Source organism: Crocodylus siamensis, chromosome 2 (assembly GCF_052110815.1).
Source record: "Crocodylus siamensis isolate JL-2025a chromosome 2, ASM5211081v1, whole genome shotgun sequence".
Lineage (NCBI taxonomy): Eukaryota > Metazoa > Chordata > Crocodylia > Crocodylidae > Crocodylus > Crocodylus siamensis.
In genome coordinates, this window is record NC_143396.1 from 25,383,501 (window position 1) to 25,397,567 (window position 14,067).

At 42.5% G+C, this 14,067-nt stretch overlaps 1 protein-coding gene across 9 annotated transcripts in view; it reads left to right on the top strand.

Annotated features, from left to right (window-relative positions):
* PPP2R2C (protein phosphatase 2 regulatory subunit Bgamma) overlaps nt 1-14,067 on the top strand; it is a 348,432-nt gene that overhangs the window by 271,731 nt on the left and 62,634 nt on the right. For all 9 annotated transcript variants that reach the window (XM_090035561.1, XM_090035552.1, XM_090035556.1 and 6 more), the window contains one exon: nt 5,361-5,525. In XM_090035561.1, coding sequence (XP_089891687.1) covers nt 5,361-5,525 — 165 coding nt within the window. The remainder of the gene's footprint in view (nt 1-5,360; nt 5,526-14,067) is intronic.

Genomic DNA, 14,067 nt, shown 5'->3' on the forward strand with positions numbered 1-14,067 from the left:
ATATTCTGCTGCTTTACTGCTGTTTTTTCTTTTTTAAAACTAAGCCAGTGTATGATATCAGTGTGATATATGTATGGTCTTGTGAAGCCATTATGATAATTATATCTGCAGTTTGCATATGGTTACCTTACATTTTAATTTTATGTTAGTGCTTCTGAAATCTAAAGCTTTGTGAAAGCTCAAATGTAGATCTGTAATTTCTGTGATGCTTACCCTGCTCCCACTAAAATCAATTAAAGATTTTCCATGTACTTCAGTAGGAAGAGGCTCAGGCTCAGTATGACAACACAGGAATTTTCTGGCTATCAGTAAAACAACATTGCCCATTATATATCATTCACTGGGATTGTTCAAATTCCATCCTCTGACAACTGATTCAGTTTTCATGTTTAGGGAAGCAGGACAGTGGGGGAAGAATGGCTTCATCGTTAAGGCACTGAACTGAGACTCAGTAGTCCACAGTTCACTTTCAGGGTTGGTCATGGGTTTCCTCTGACCTTGAGGAAGCCACTTCTCTTTTCTCACTCTCATTTATAATACAGAATGATAATACATGCCTCTCTTGCAGGAAGGGCGTGAAGATACATTCATTAATAGTAGAGTCACAGAGGCTACAGTGATAAGGGCAACGTAAGGGCATGGATAGTCTTACTCAAATATCCTGCTGCATGGGGTTACCTTTTCCTTGCACTGTAGAGCTCTTCAACTATTGCTTCCTTAAAATCCCCTTGTTCAAGGAGCGCGTCTTTCACCCTTTTCCTTAGCAGCAGTCATTCCCAAACTTTTTCTTTCTTGATCCATTTTCTTCTCCAAATGCATGTATATTGCCTCTTTTACAGGTTTATTTATATATGCATGCAATTTACATTATAGCTCACCATGGAAGATGAGAAATTATATAAGTTTATGTGACTGAAAAGCATTGTGTTATGTTATGTGCAGACAGTTAACAAGAATAATAGACTAGCTGATACATACACAAGAAACTCTGGTGTTTGATTTGGCTTATTTTTATTCAAATATAGATAGTTAAAGGTCTTATATCTATAGACTGAGTTCACAAAAACTCATAATTTCAGTAGGTGGCATTATCTTCATTCTGGTTTTCTATGGTGGACTGCAGTCTTGGACCTTCCATTTGTAGTAGTGCAAACAGTCTATTACCTGATTTCTTGTAGCAAAATAGGATGCTTAGGTACATTTTCAAAAGGCCCTTCCTCAGTCTTGTAAGTGTGTCTGCACATTCCCACATTTCTAACTGAACATGCATACACAGACTGACTTGTTCTTGCAAGATGTGTTCACCAGTACAAATAGGTTGTTAGGAGGGCACATGTTTTGCATTCACTACTGTGGAGCTGAAAATTGTTCCCACCATAGTCAGTGACTAGACTTTCCTGGTAAGAGGGATGGACTTATTTTGAAAAATTCTATTGGGAAAAGGTGGAAAGTTGGAGACAACATTTTAGACGGTGCTTTATGGTGTTTAGCCCTTAGTGGTAAATGGCCAGACTTTTGAAGGAGTGCACAATAGTATATGATCAAACTTTTGTGCAAAAGCAAACCCTATTTTTTTTCAGATTGGCACATACTATTAAAAGCAATTTGCATGCATCTGAGTTCATGAACATTTTACACAAGCAAAAAAGCACGAGAATTTTTAAAAGCCAATCCATAAGTCACATAATGATACAAAGGAGTGATTTGCATAATATGGCTACCATATACAAGTTTTCCGGAATCTGTTTGATTCTGATCTCCCAATGTGTACCAGTGTGAATCAAGAGTAGCTCCATCAACCTCAGTGGTGTAACTCCTTTAAATAAGACCAGAACCCAGTGATAAGTCTTTAGATTTATTAGTATGTCATTTCCTGGATCCCTTTCCCCAGTAAACACTTCTTTGAGCTTGCATTGATGGAGATTAACTATAGGCACTGCAGAGCTTCCATGACACAATATACATCAATGTAACTTAAAAGTTAAAAGTAATACCTGCTACACCTTTTTGTATTGCATTGGGCATCTCTTTGGTGTGAAGTACCCTTGTAGTTCACATTGCTTGGCCATCTCTTGGTAGGCAGTGATTCTTCTAAATGGCTTTTGCCTGAACTGCTGTTTCTGTGCCCTCTGTCAGCATAGAACTTCTACCAGTCCTTGGACTTCCATCTACTTGGCTTGAGATTAAAAGAACATTCACTACAAACATTTTAAAACTAACATCTCTTAATATTACTTCTCCATCCACTCAGTGATTTATATAGTACACGTGTAGACTTTCAGAAAGCAGTGAGGTTCAAGGAGGAATTTGAAGCATGAGCAAAACTGAGAACCTGGGAATACGAGAAACAGAGCAATGGGAGTGGTTAGGAAACAGTATTTAAATACTTAGAAATAATAATGTGGAAAGAAAAAGGAAATAAGAGGAGCAATTTTTAGGTTGGTAAAAAATTGTGAAAAGCACTATTAAGCGGCTTAGTATCATAGAACCATAGAGAAATAGGGCTGGAAGGGACCTAATGAGGTCATTTAGTCCAGCCTCCTGCTCAAGGCAGGATCATCCCTGACAAAACCATCCCAGCCAAGTATCTGTATAACTCACTCTTGAAAACTTCCAAGGATGGGGATTCCACAATTTCTCTAGGTTCCCTGTTTCAATACTTGGACACCCTCCCGGAAAGTTCCTCTTAATCTCCATCCAAAGTTTCCTCTGCTGCAGCATAACTGCCCTTCAGGTATTTAAAGGTAGTTATCAAATCCCTAATTAGTGTTCTCTTCTCCAGACTAAATAACCCCGAGTGCTTTCAGTCTTTCCTTATAAGTCTTGCTCCCAGGCCCCTAATAATTTTTTTCCCTCTATGCTAGCCTCTTTCCAAACTGTGCACATCCTTTTTGAAGTGTGGGTCCCAAAACAGGACACAATATTCCAAGTGAAGTATCACCAGTGCTGAATAGAGCAGAACAATCCTTTCCCTTGACTGGCAAGGGACTATCCTGTTGATACAGCTCAGTATCCTACTGTCTTTTTTTGCAAGAAGTGCACGTTGTTGACTCATATTCATCTTATGTTCTGCTGTAACCCACAACTCCTTCTCTACATTACTGCAGCCTACCCAGTTATTCTCCAGTTTATATTTATATATGCAGTTATTCTGTGGCAAGTGCAGGACTTTGCACTTACCCTTGTTTGATCTCATCTGATTGATTGTGGAGCATTTCTCCAGCCTGGTCAAGTCCTTAATTCTAATCCTACTCCCTCTATCAGGAACCCCACCCAACTTGGTGTTGTCTGCACATTTACTAAGTGTTCACTCAACCCCATCATCCAAGTTACTAATGAACATGTTAAATAATACCAGACCCAGGACAGACCTCTGTGGAACCCCACTTGATACCTCCTCTCAACTAGACAGTGAACCATTGATAACTGCTCATTGAGCATCCAATCAGTTATGTATCTACCTTACAGTACTTTTATTTCATCTAGTATGTATTTTCTTATCTTGTTAATGGGAATGACATGAGAGACAGTGTCAAAACCTCAAATGACATCAAGCCTCCTCTTAAAGACCCCTAGGGTAGGAGCCATCACCACTTCTCTTGGAAGATGGTTCCAGATCCTAGTCGCCCTAACGGTGAAGTAGTGCCTTCAGATGTCTAGTCTAAACCTACTCTCTAACAACTTGTGGCCATTATTCCTTGTTACCCCGGGGGGTACTCAGGGGAACAAGGTCTCTCCCGAACCCTGCTGGCCCCTCCCCTAGTGAGTTTATAGATGGCCACCAGGACCCCCCTCTGCCTTCTCTTGTAAAGGCTGAATAGGGTAAGGTCCTGTAGTCTCTCTTCATAGGGTCTGCCCTGCTATCCCCAGATCAGGCAGGTGGCCCTCCTTTGGACCCTCTCCATGTTGTCCACATCCCTTGTGAAGTGTGGGGCCCAGAACTGGATACAGTACTTCAGCTACAGCCTGAGCAGTGCTGCATGGAGAGGGAGGATCACCTCCCTGGACCTGCCTGAGATGCATTGGTGGATGCACAGCAACGTACAGTTAGCCCTACTGGCTGTGACCTTGCACTGTTGGCCCATGTTCAGTGTGGAGTCAGTAAAGACTCCAAGATTTCTTTCTGCCACCATGCTCTCGAGGAAGGAGTTTCCCAGCTTATAAGTGTGCTGCTGGTTCCTACTGCCCAAGTGCAGCACCCTGCACCTGTCTGTATTGAAACCCATCCTAGTTTAGTTAGCCCACCCCTGTAACCTATCCAGGTCCTATTGTAATCTGTCCTTCCCTACTAACGTGCCCACCTCACCCCAAATCTTGGTGTGAGGTGTATCATAGTACATACACCTGACCTCAACGGGTCCAAAATTACCTCAGCTAATTCCATTAGTACCTTAGGGGTGCACTCCATCCAGACCAGCAAAATTAAAAGCATCTAGCTTCCCTAAGTAATTCTTAGCCTGTTCTGCTATTACTGTAGATTGTTTGTCTCCTTCCCTGTCTTTGCTACTGACTGCACTTGTCATCTGATAGTTGCCCATGTTTGTGAAAGCTGAAGTAAAAAAGGCATTAAAAACTTTAGGTTTCTCTGCAACATCTATAGTTAGATTGCCATCTGCATTCCATATGTGACCTATGGTTTCTCTGGTCTTCCTCTTACTTTTGATATAGAAGCTCTTCTCTAGTGCTGTGCCCAAGTTGGCATTTTTATAGGATTCCTTTTTGAGTTTCAACTCATTGAAGTGATTGGTGACTAGCCAGGCTGGTCTCCTCTTGCACTTCCCATTCTTCTGTATCCTCAGTAAAGTAATGGACAAGAAGCTGGTGAAATAGGGGAGACTGAGAGCAAAAGAGTGGAAGACGATAGTTATTTAGAAGCAGTCAGGTAAGAACAAAGTGAAATGTATATTAGTCCTTATTATTCAGTGTTGTTGAAGATACAGGACTGGTTTACAGGAGAATATTGGTGATAGTGATTACCTACTCATTTTCTTTTAGTTTTAATGAAAGATAGGGTTCTAAATCCTCTTAACTGCTCTGCAATATTTGACATCACCATTTGCAAAGTACTTGCCAGTGTGGACTTACTGATGACACCTACTTGAAGTGTTTAATGGACGGTGTTCCTAAATTAATATAATTATGAAAATAGAACTATCTTCATAGTACATACATAAAAAAACCTACTGACAAGTGGGGTAACATTGAATTTCTCTTCTCAAACAAATAAGAATGATTCATCTGAAAGTGTAATCTGTTTGTCTATATACTTACGTCAAATGTCTAGACAAACATTTTCTTCAAGGGAAGGGTCATAATTTTCCTTAATAAATTCCATTTTCCTTAATAAAACTTCCATTCAGACATTGTAGATATAAAGCCGGCCAATATGGAGGACCTGACGGAAGTGATTACTGCCTCTGAGTTTCATCCCCATCATTGCAATCTCTTCGTCTACAGCAGCAGCAAAGGCTCCTTGAGACTCTGTGACATGAGGGCGTCAGCCCTCTGCGACAAACATTCCAAACGTAAGTAGCTAGGCTGTGTCTCACCACAAGCATTTGTTAAAAGCTTATTATTTATGGACAGCGTATGCGTACCTGCAAACGTTTTAGCTTGGCAGCTGCAGGTACATTTTAGAAAATGGTACCACAGCAAAATCATGAAGATTGGACAAATTGAACGAAGCAAATTGTTGAATGTGTGCAAGAGTTATTTATGAACTTGATTGCAACCAGTTCTCTAACTATGTAATTTGTTTTACAATGTGGAGTGAAAAACCCACAACCCTCTATCAAAAGACAGATGGCTGGCAATAAATTAGATATTTCCTCTATGGAGTGTCTATTAAATGATTGCTCAGTTTAAATGTGGAACTGCTTTTTGAGTGCTGGGATAAGTACATTTTCATCGCTTGTGCTGCAAACAGAAATGCAGGGAAGTATCTTTAGGGTGCATGAAAGTCTGTCTTGAAAATCTGGCCCCAGACTTTTCTCAGGTGAATATAAATTTCTAAGCAGTCTCAGATGTTCCAAGGTTATTTCAAAATTGAACAGCAGGAATAAGGAAGTTTGATGCTATAAAAGCTATGCCCTAGTTATCATGATATGATTTTATATATCTTGAGATTTGTTTTAAGGAGGTTTAAGTATTTTATTTGAAGGCCAAATGGGGAATGTGGAATCTGCAAAGGAAAAATGGGGTTATTGAAAGTTCATGATCACAGAAGAAAAAAATGTTAATATGAAGCTATCTTGCTTTATGAAGAATTTGTAAGGGATTATGTGAGGTATATAATTCATAATGTACTCATCTGACTATTAGTTCAGTTTCATCCAGATAAAAGAGAATATAATAGTGAAGGCTTTTGACATCTAGCCAGAGAAGGAATTAAACAGGTTAGTTTTAAAACTACTGAGCTATTTGATGGAGAGGATACTTATCACATACAAGGATGTTTCAGAAAGTAATGGGAATTTTGAAATAAAAGTGTGTTGTGTGCAATGCTGTGTAGTTTCCAGCTTTATTGCAGATATACAGTATGGGTAGCCATTTTGCTATGAGTTTCTGAAACACCCTTATAAATTAAAAAAGCCGAGATCCAAAAAAAACCACAAAAAAATTAAGGGCCATCGAGTCACTTAAATCCAGAGTTGTAATGTTCATACTGGCCTCAGTAATGACTCCAAGATCCTTTTCTGCCTCTGCACTGACGAGAAGGGAGTTCCCCAGCATGTAGATCTGCTGCTGGTTCTTCCACCCCAGGTGCAGCACTTTGCACTTGTCAGTGTTGAAACCCATCCTGTTCTCATCTGTCCACCCCTGTGACCTGTCTAGGTCCGATTGCAGTCTATTCCTTCCTTCTAGCATGCCCACATCCCCCCACATCTTAGTATCATCTGCAAATTTGAACAGGTGCATTTTACCCCTTTGTCCAAGTCACTGATGAAGATGTTCGACAGCACAGGCCTGAGGACCGAGCCCTGTGGGACCCCACTGCCCACTGCCCATCCCTCCAGGTTGAATAAGATTTGTCCACCACCACTCTCTGGGTGCAGTCCTCCAGCCAATTAGTGACCCATCTGACTGTGTAGGCATCAACACCACAGTGTCCAATTTTTTTAATGAGAATGGGGTGAGAGACATGTCGAAGGTTTTCCTAAAGTCCAGGAAGACTATATTGACTGCAACACCTGCATCCAGGGATTTGGTGACCTGGTCATAGAAGGCTACCAGGTTGGTCTGACAGGACCTGTCTCTAATGAACATATGTTGGTGTTCCTAAGCATAGTCTCCCCTGTTGGCCCCTCATGGACATGCTCCAGGATAATTTTCTCAAAAAGCTTCCCCAGGACCGAGGTAAGACTAACAGGCCTGTAGTTTCCTGGGTCCTCCTTCCTCCCTTTTTTGAAAATGGGAACCACATTGGCCCTTTTCCAGTCCTCCGGCATATTGCCAGAGCACCATGAGTGCTCGTAAAGCCATGCCAGAGGTCCCGCAATAACCTCTGCTAGTTCCCTCAGCACTCTGGGGTGGAGATTGTCAGGACTTGCTGGTTTAAATACATCTAGTCCCTCCAGAAGTTCCCTGACTAGGTCCTCATTGATCCTAGGCCTGGGTGTGCCTCCCACAGGGCCTACGGGGATCCCATGGGGGGATGACCAGGTCCCTACTCAGAAAAATGGAGGCAAAGAAATTGTTAAATAGGTTAGCTTTGCTGTCTGATACGATGACCAGATTTCCTAGTGTGTCCTGCAGAGGCCTCACATTACCCGGTACCCCTATGTATTTAAAAAAGGACTTCTTGTTGTCCTTGATCTGGGTAGCTAGTCCCATTTCCATCTCCGTCTTGGCCTTCCTGACCACCCCCCTGCAGCCCTGAGCAACCAAGGTATAGTCCTCTCTGGTGATGGCCCCTCCCTTCCAATGGGTGTATGCATCCTTTTTAGCTTGGAGACATTTCCAGACGCTTTTGGTGAGCCATGGGGGCCTTTGCACCCTCTTGCCTCCTGTGATCCCTGTAGGATCCCGTTGGGCTTGGCGGATCATCTCCTTAAGGAACAACAACTGTTCTTGGACACCCAACTCCCCCCCACCCCAGGACCTCCTGTGTCTCCCCGACTAGTCTCCTTACGTCATTGAAAACTGCCCTCCTGAAATCCATGGCTGCTGCCTTGCTGCAGGTCTTCACCACCTTGCACTAGATGGTGAATTCCAGCAGGCGATGATCGCTGTCGCCCAGGTGGTCGAGCACCCAAAGTCCCCCCACCAGGCCCATGGCCAAGACCAGCTCCAACAAGGCGTGTCCAGTGGTGGGGCTGTGCACCTTCTTGGTTAGATGGAAGTCCTGTATCTCAGCTAGGAACCTATGTGAGCGGTCAGACCTGGCTGACTGCTCATCCCAGCAGATGTCTGGAAAGTTTAGGTCGCTCGTGATGACCACATCCTTTGACCTAACTGCCTCCGTGAGCTGACTTAAGAATTGCTGGTCTAGCTCTTCTCCTTGTTTGGGTGGTCTGTAGTAGACTCCCACTGTTAAGTCCCTTTCTCCCTGACCTCCCTGTATTCTAACCCAGAGCACTTTAGTCTGCCCCTCCTCTGACCCAGTGCTACTCATTGAGGACGTGTACTGCTCCTTGACGTAGAATGCCACACCCCCACCTTTCCTCCCTGTCCTGCCTCTCCTGTACAGCCTATAGCCCTTAATGTTCACCGCCCAGTCATGCATTGAGTCCCACCATGTTTCGGTGAGCCCCACTATGTCTGGGTCGGTGTTAGCTAGCAGGAGGGCAAGTTCCTCCTGCTTGTTGCCCATACTGCGAGCATTAGTGTACAGGCATTTGAGGCCTTCTGAAGATGCATGCACTGCCCCCCAAATCCCAGTACTACCCGGGCCCCTGTTGCTTACCTGGGTATTTGTTCTGCTCGTCATCAGTCTAGGCTGGGCTGCTCTTGCGGGTAACGCTTGGTTTGTTGGTCCAAGGCTTCCTCTGCCGTCTTCCCCTTCCCCCAATGAGCCTAGTTTAAAGCTCACCGGAGGAGATCAACCAACCTAGAAGATTACACATGCTTACCTTTGGGGGAAAGGTGAAGCCCATGCCATCCGAGCATGTCTCTCGTCGTGACATGTGGGTCGTTGTCTAAGAAGCCGAAGCCCGCCTCAGCTTGTTTGGAATTACTTGTAAATTTAGTAAGCATACCTGCAGTTCCATCTTCCATATAACATATGATGATATTGAATGGCACCTGACCCAGGACAGACACTGTAGAGAACTTAACTTGAAACCTCTTTCTACTTTCACATTGAGCCGTTGATGACTACCCTTTGAGCATGATGATCCAACCAATTGAGTAGTAGCATCCATCTTAGTTTCCACCTTAGAGTAGTAGCATCCACCTTAGAGTAGTTTCATCTAGACCAGGGCTGATTTCAAAGTGGCTCGGGGCCATACACTGCACTGGGTGCAGATAAAAGAGTGCATGCCATGTAGGTCACATGCCATAGGGGCTGCAAACTGCATGGGCTCCCTGGGAACTATATTGCATGGCCAGCCCAGCCTCTCTCTACCATGTGGGCAATGCAAGCCAAGCCTTTCTCCGCCCTTGACTGGTGCTACTGTGTTAGCAGTGTGATCCTCCCCCTCCCCACCTCCCCACACTGACAACAGGGCCCTTCTCATCATCCTTCCCTGCCCTAGAGACTCTGGCTGCCACACCAACAGGCACAATGTGAGGTGTAGCAGCCAGGCAGGAGCCCCCGGGCTGCACACTAACCCCTTGCAGGCCAGATGCAGCCTTTGGGCTACCACATTAGGCAGCCCTGATTGTATACTATATTTCCTTTGCTCACTAATGAGCATGTCATAGAGACACTGCTGAAATCTTGCTAAAGTTGAGGTATATTGCATCCAATTCTTTCCCCCATCTGCAAAACCCATCACTTCATTATAGAAGGAAATTAGGTTAGGTAAGCCTGACTTACTCTTGATACTCTTGAGACATTCATGTTGGCTCTTCCTGATCACCATGTTCTCCCCCAAGTGTTTAGAAATAGATTCCTTGATGACCTGACCATGACCTTTCCTGGTACTGAGGTCAGACTGGTCTGTAACTCTCCATATACTTGTCCTTCCCCTTCTTAAAGGTGGGCCTTATATTGCCCTAGTCCAGTCTTTTGGGATCTTCCTTTATCTCCATGAGTTCACAAAAATAATGATCAATGGCTCTACAGTTACCTCAGCAGATTCTTTGAGTGTAGTAAGATGAATCATACTTGATCATGCTGACTTAACATCCACTTTGTTCAAATAATTTCTAACCTGTTCTTTCATATTCTTTGGTGATTATGTCCTTCCCTATCCTGGCTGTTAACAGCGCTCATCACCTGACAGATAACCTGTAGACTGCAATTAAAAAAGCATTAACTATTTTAGCCTCATCATGCATTATTAGATTCTACTTCCTATTCAACCAAGGGGCCTGCAAGTGCCTTGTTTTTCCTCTTAATTTGACCTACTTATAACATGCTTTTTATTGTCTGTCATATCTCGCTGTATCTTAATTTGTACCTAAGATTTTTTAAAAATTTATCTGTGTGCCTGTGCTATACTCATCCCTAGTAATATGGTTAATTTTCCACTTTTTATGAGATTTCTTTTTAATTTTCAAGTCAATGAAGTATTCGCTGTTCAACCAGACTGGTTTCTTGCTATTGTTCCTATCCTTCCTTTGCTCTTTTATCCTTAGTATGGTCTCTGTAATGGACAACCCATTGTTCTGGACTGTCCTACTGCACCTCTCCTTGTCCCAGTCATCTAGCTCTTCACTGCACTGTATGTGGTGATGCAGGTTGGGATTTTAACCCTGAGCCTTCGGCACTTTTCTTTGTGCACCACCGGGACTTCTGAAGTTTGCCCTGTTGTTGTTTGGCCAGCAGTAGCATAACTAAAGGGGCAGCAACTGGGACAGCAGTCCTGGGTGTCACATGGCTACTTGGGGCACAAAGCTGCCATTCGCTATACCGCTGGGTGTCAGTTTTTCTGAGAAGCTGAGAGTGTAATGAGCAACTGCAGCTCTAATGCAGACACACCCTGGGGACTCAGCCTTCCTGGGGCATTTTACACATCACAGAATCAAGTCCTTGATGCATCCTCAACATCCTTAGGCTCATTGAGAGTTTCACTGAGTAACTGCAAATTCTAGTGGAATTCCTTCCATTCCTGTGCAGTGGAAACAAAAGGCCTCCTACTGAGGCAGTCAGGTCTTCTGAATAGTAAATAAGCAGCCTTGGAGAGGTTAAATGTCATGCAGTTTGTGGGTAGGCTATTGTACAGGATTGAATTTTTACCTGAGCAGACACTGAGTAAAACTGCCATACTTAGGTCCATTAGCTACAAGAAAAAATACATGGGTTCAGCAACTCTTAGGAGGCAGCTATTTATTCCTAAAGACTACCCTTCCAGAACAATTTCTTATATGAAGAAGTATTTTGTCTTTGTTAGATCTACACCTTTGTACTTGGAGGAGGAACTGAATGCCTTGTGATGAAATGAGAGCATGACAAACTGGGTCTTTTGTTGTTTTTTCTGTTCTGCTTACATTGTTCTGTTTTAAAGTACTTCCATTTCTTCCTGTTAAATAATCTTTCCTGTGCAACATGGTACCAAATGCCAATCATAGCCCATTAAAACAACAATAAAGTAAAGCTGGATGAAAAGTAGGCATTTTATGCCAGAAGGGAGAGCAAGGTCTAATGGGCATTGATTAAACCCTATTTTCCAGATCTGTGAGTTAGAAAATAGCCATTTAATGTAGCATTGCTGCATTGAACTGGAGTCGAGCTCATTGAGAAACTGAGTTTGTAGAGCATGTTCAACACAAAAATTGATAAGGTTAATGATAGAACTTTCAAAGTATTACAAGGAGGGGAACTGAGTACTGCTGATGGGATTGATTTGAATATAGCTCTCTGACATGCAGCAGTAATTACCTAAATTCTGCAGCAATCTAAAGCATGAATCTTAACAATGAGTCAGCTAGGACTTCAAATGCTTGCAGGACCATCTCCGCATAATGTGAATATTAGATCTCTTGATATCACTGTTTTCTGTATTTGAACACACAGTCCTCTTCTCTGCCATCTTAGCTTGTCCATTGCTCCCTGTAGAACTACTTCTTGGACTTTGCAAACTTGTTCCACACCTGCAAATCCCAATGCAAAATTAACTTCTTTCACTTCAATTTCTCACTTAACTCTATTGCAGCCTTTGTTCCAGACACCAGCCCCAGGATCTAATATATTTAAGAATTAATATAATCTAGCAAAGAACTTAAATGAGCCCCTCTCTTAAAATGTCACTCTTTTTTCTTCACCCTGTCATAGACTCTTTCTTGCATTAAGTCTTATGTAGATTGCAAGCATATTAGAGAGGTTACCTATCATTAGTATAGTCATATGAAGCACCACACTATGCTGTATAAATAAATGTAATTCACACTAACGTAAAACAGTAACAAATCTCAGTGCTCTTGAAGGCTGGTAGATTGCTAGAGTCGAGGCTGTGGTTGTCAACCTTTTATGAAGTACCCCTCAATAGACTCAAGGTACTCTTTGGAAAATGCCAGCTCTTAAGTTTTCACTTATTTTTGAGTACAGACAAATAGAGCAATTTTTATGTTGCACAGAGCTCAGAAAGACCACAGTAAGTGTAGCGCCCCAGTTGAGAATCACTGACTCAAGGAGTGTTTGAAAGCACACTGGGAAGCAGGGGAGGTTAGCCCAGTTGAAGCAGTGTTGTAGCGTAGCTATACAATGTCTGGTCCATTAGTTACCTTGTTCAGCATGCACAACAGCCACCCTCAAGGGTTCCCTCCCCAGTGTCAGAGTCCTGATGTAGAGGATATGAAGGTTTCCTACTTTTCCCATGCTGCTTTTGCCAAGACTACCAGCAGGCTGTCAGTTCATGCACCAAATGAACTCAGACCACCAAGTCCATTTCAAATAATGCCCTGAACTGGTGTCTTCTGATACCAGCCACTTGATATAAAGGTGGAAATGTTCAGAGATGCTGTTGTTTTGTCAAAATGTGTTCATGTTGCAGTCCTCCCACTTGCTTTCTTTAACGCAGTTAGCACCTACATCTGATACTTATTATGCCTCCTCTTAATATAATGCCTATTGAATGTTGGGTGTGTAGGCATAAATAGTTATGAAGGGATATCCTTAAAGCTCAATCAGTAACCATAGAAAGACATGTATGGAATTAATCCACTGTATTAGAGTTTCAAATAACAGGGAAGTTTTAGCCCTAAATATCCAGCTGAGTGAAAAAACAGGTGCATCTCCATGCTTGCAGGGAATATACAATAGTACAGGATTATGGGAAGAGGTAGTGTCAGTTGTCCAAAGGGATATAGGTAGGGATGTCAGATGGGATTTTATACTCAAAGCTCTAATGGCAACTGGCAGGTAGGGGATTCATTTAAATACAATGGAGGTTTAACAACTCAAATAATATATACCATAAAATACATAATAGTGGGTCGTTACCCAGGCACCCCTTATTCAGGGCACAGGTACAATAGCACTATATAGAAAAATCCCAGAATACTGGAAAGCAGCTCCAGTAATGGATCAATACAAACAGCAGTTAAAGTATCAGCATTAGCAATGCTGGAAGCTACAATCCAAATAAGGGAGAGTTGTGATCTCATCTTTTTTTCATTTCCTGAAATTAACATCAGGAAGGAGAAATCACATGCAATTCTTGACTGCTATTATTAATTATTTTGTAGGTACTCCTTTGCAGACAGGCATACTTATCTTAAGCAGCTTACAGTAAAGGTATAAACTTATGGGGGGAGGGGGGGTTTCAACAAGCAGTCAATTGAAGAAAATCAAGCTTAGACTACATGGAGTGCAAAAGAATTAACTTTCCAGGAGTTCACATAGTATTACCAGGTGTACCTTGTAACAGGCAGAAAGTTTATATTCCTTGATCGTACACGGAAATTTCAAAAGCCCATAAGTTACTGAGGAGCATAAGAGCACAAGACCCATGGATTTTTCAA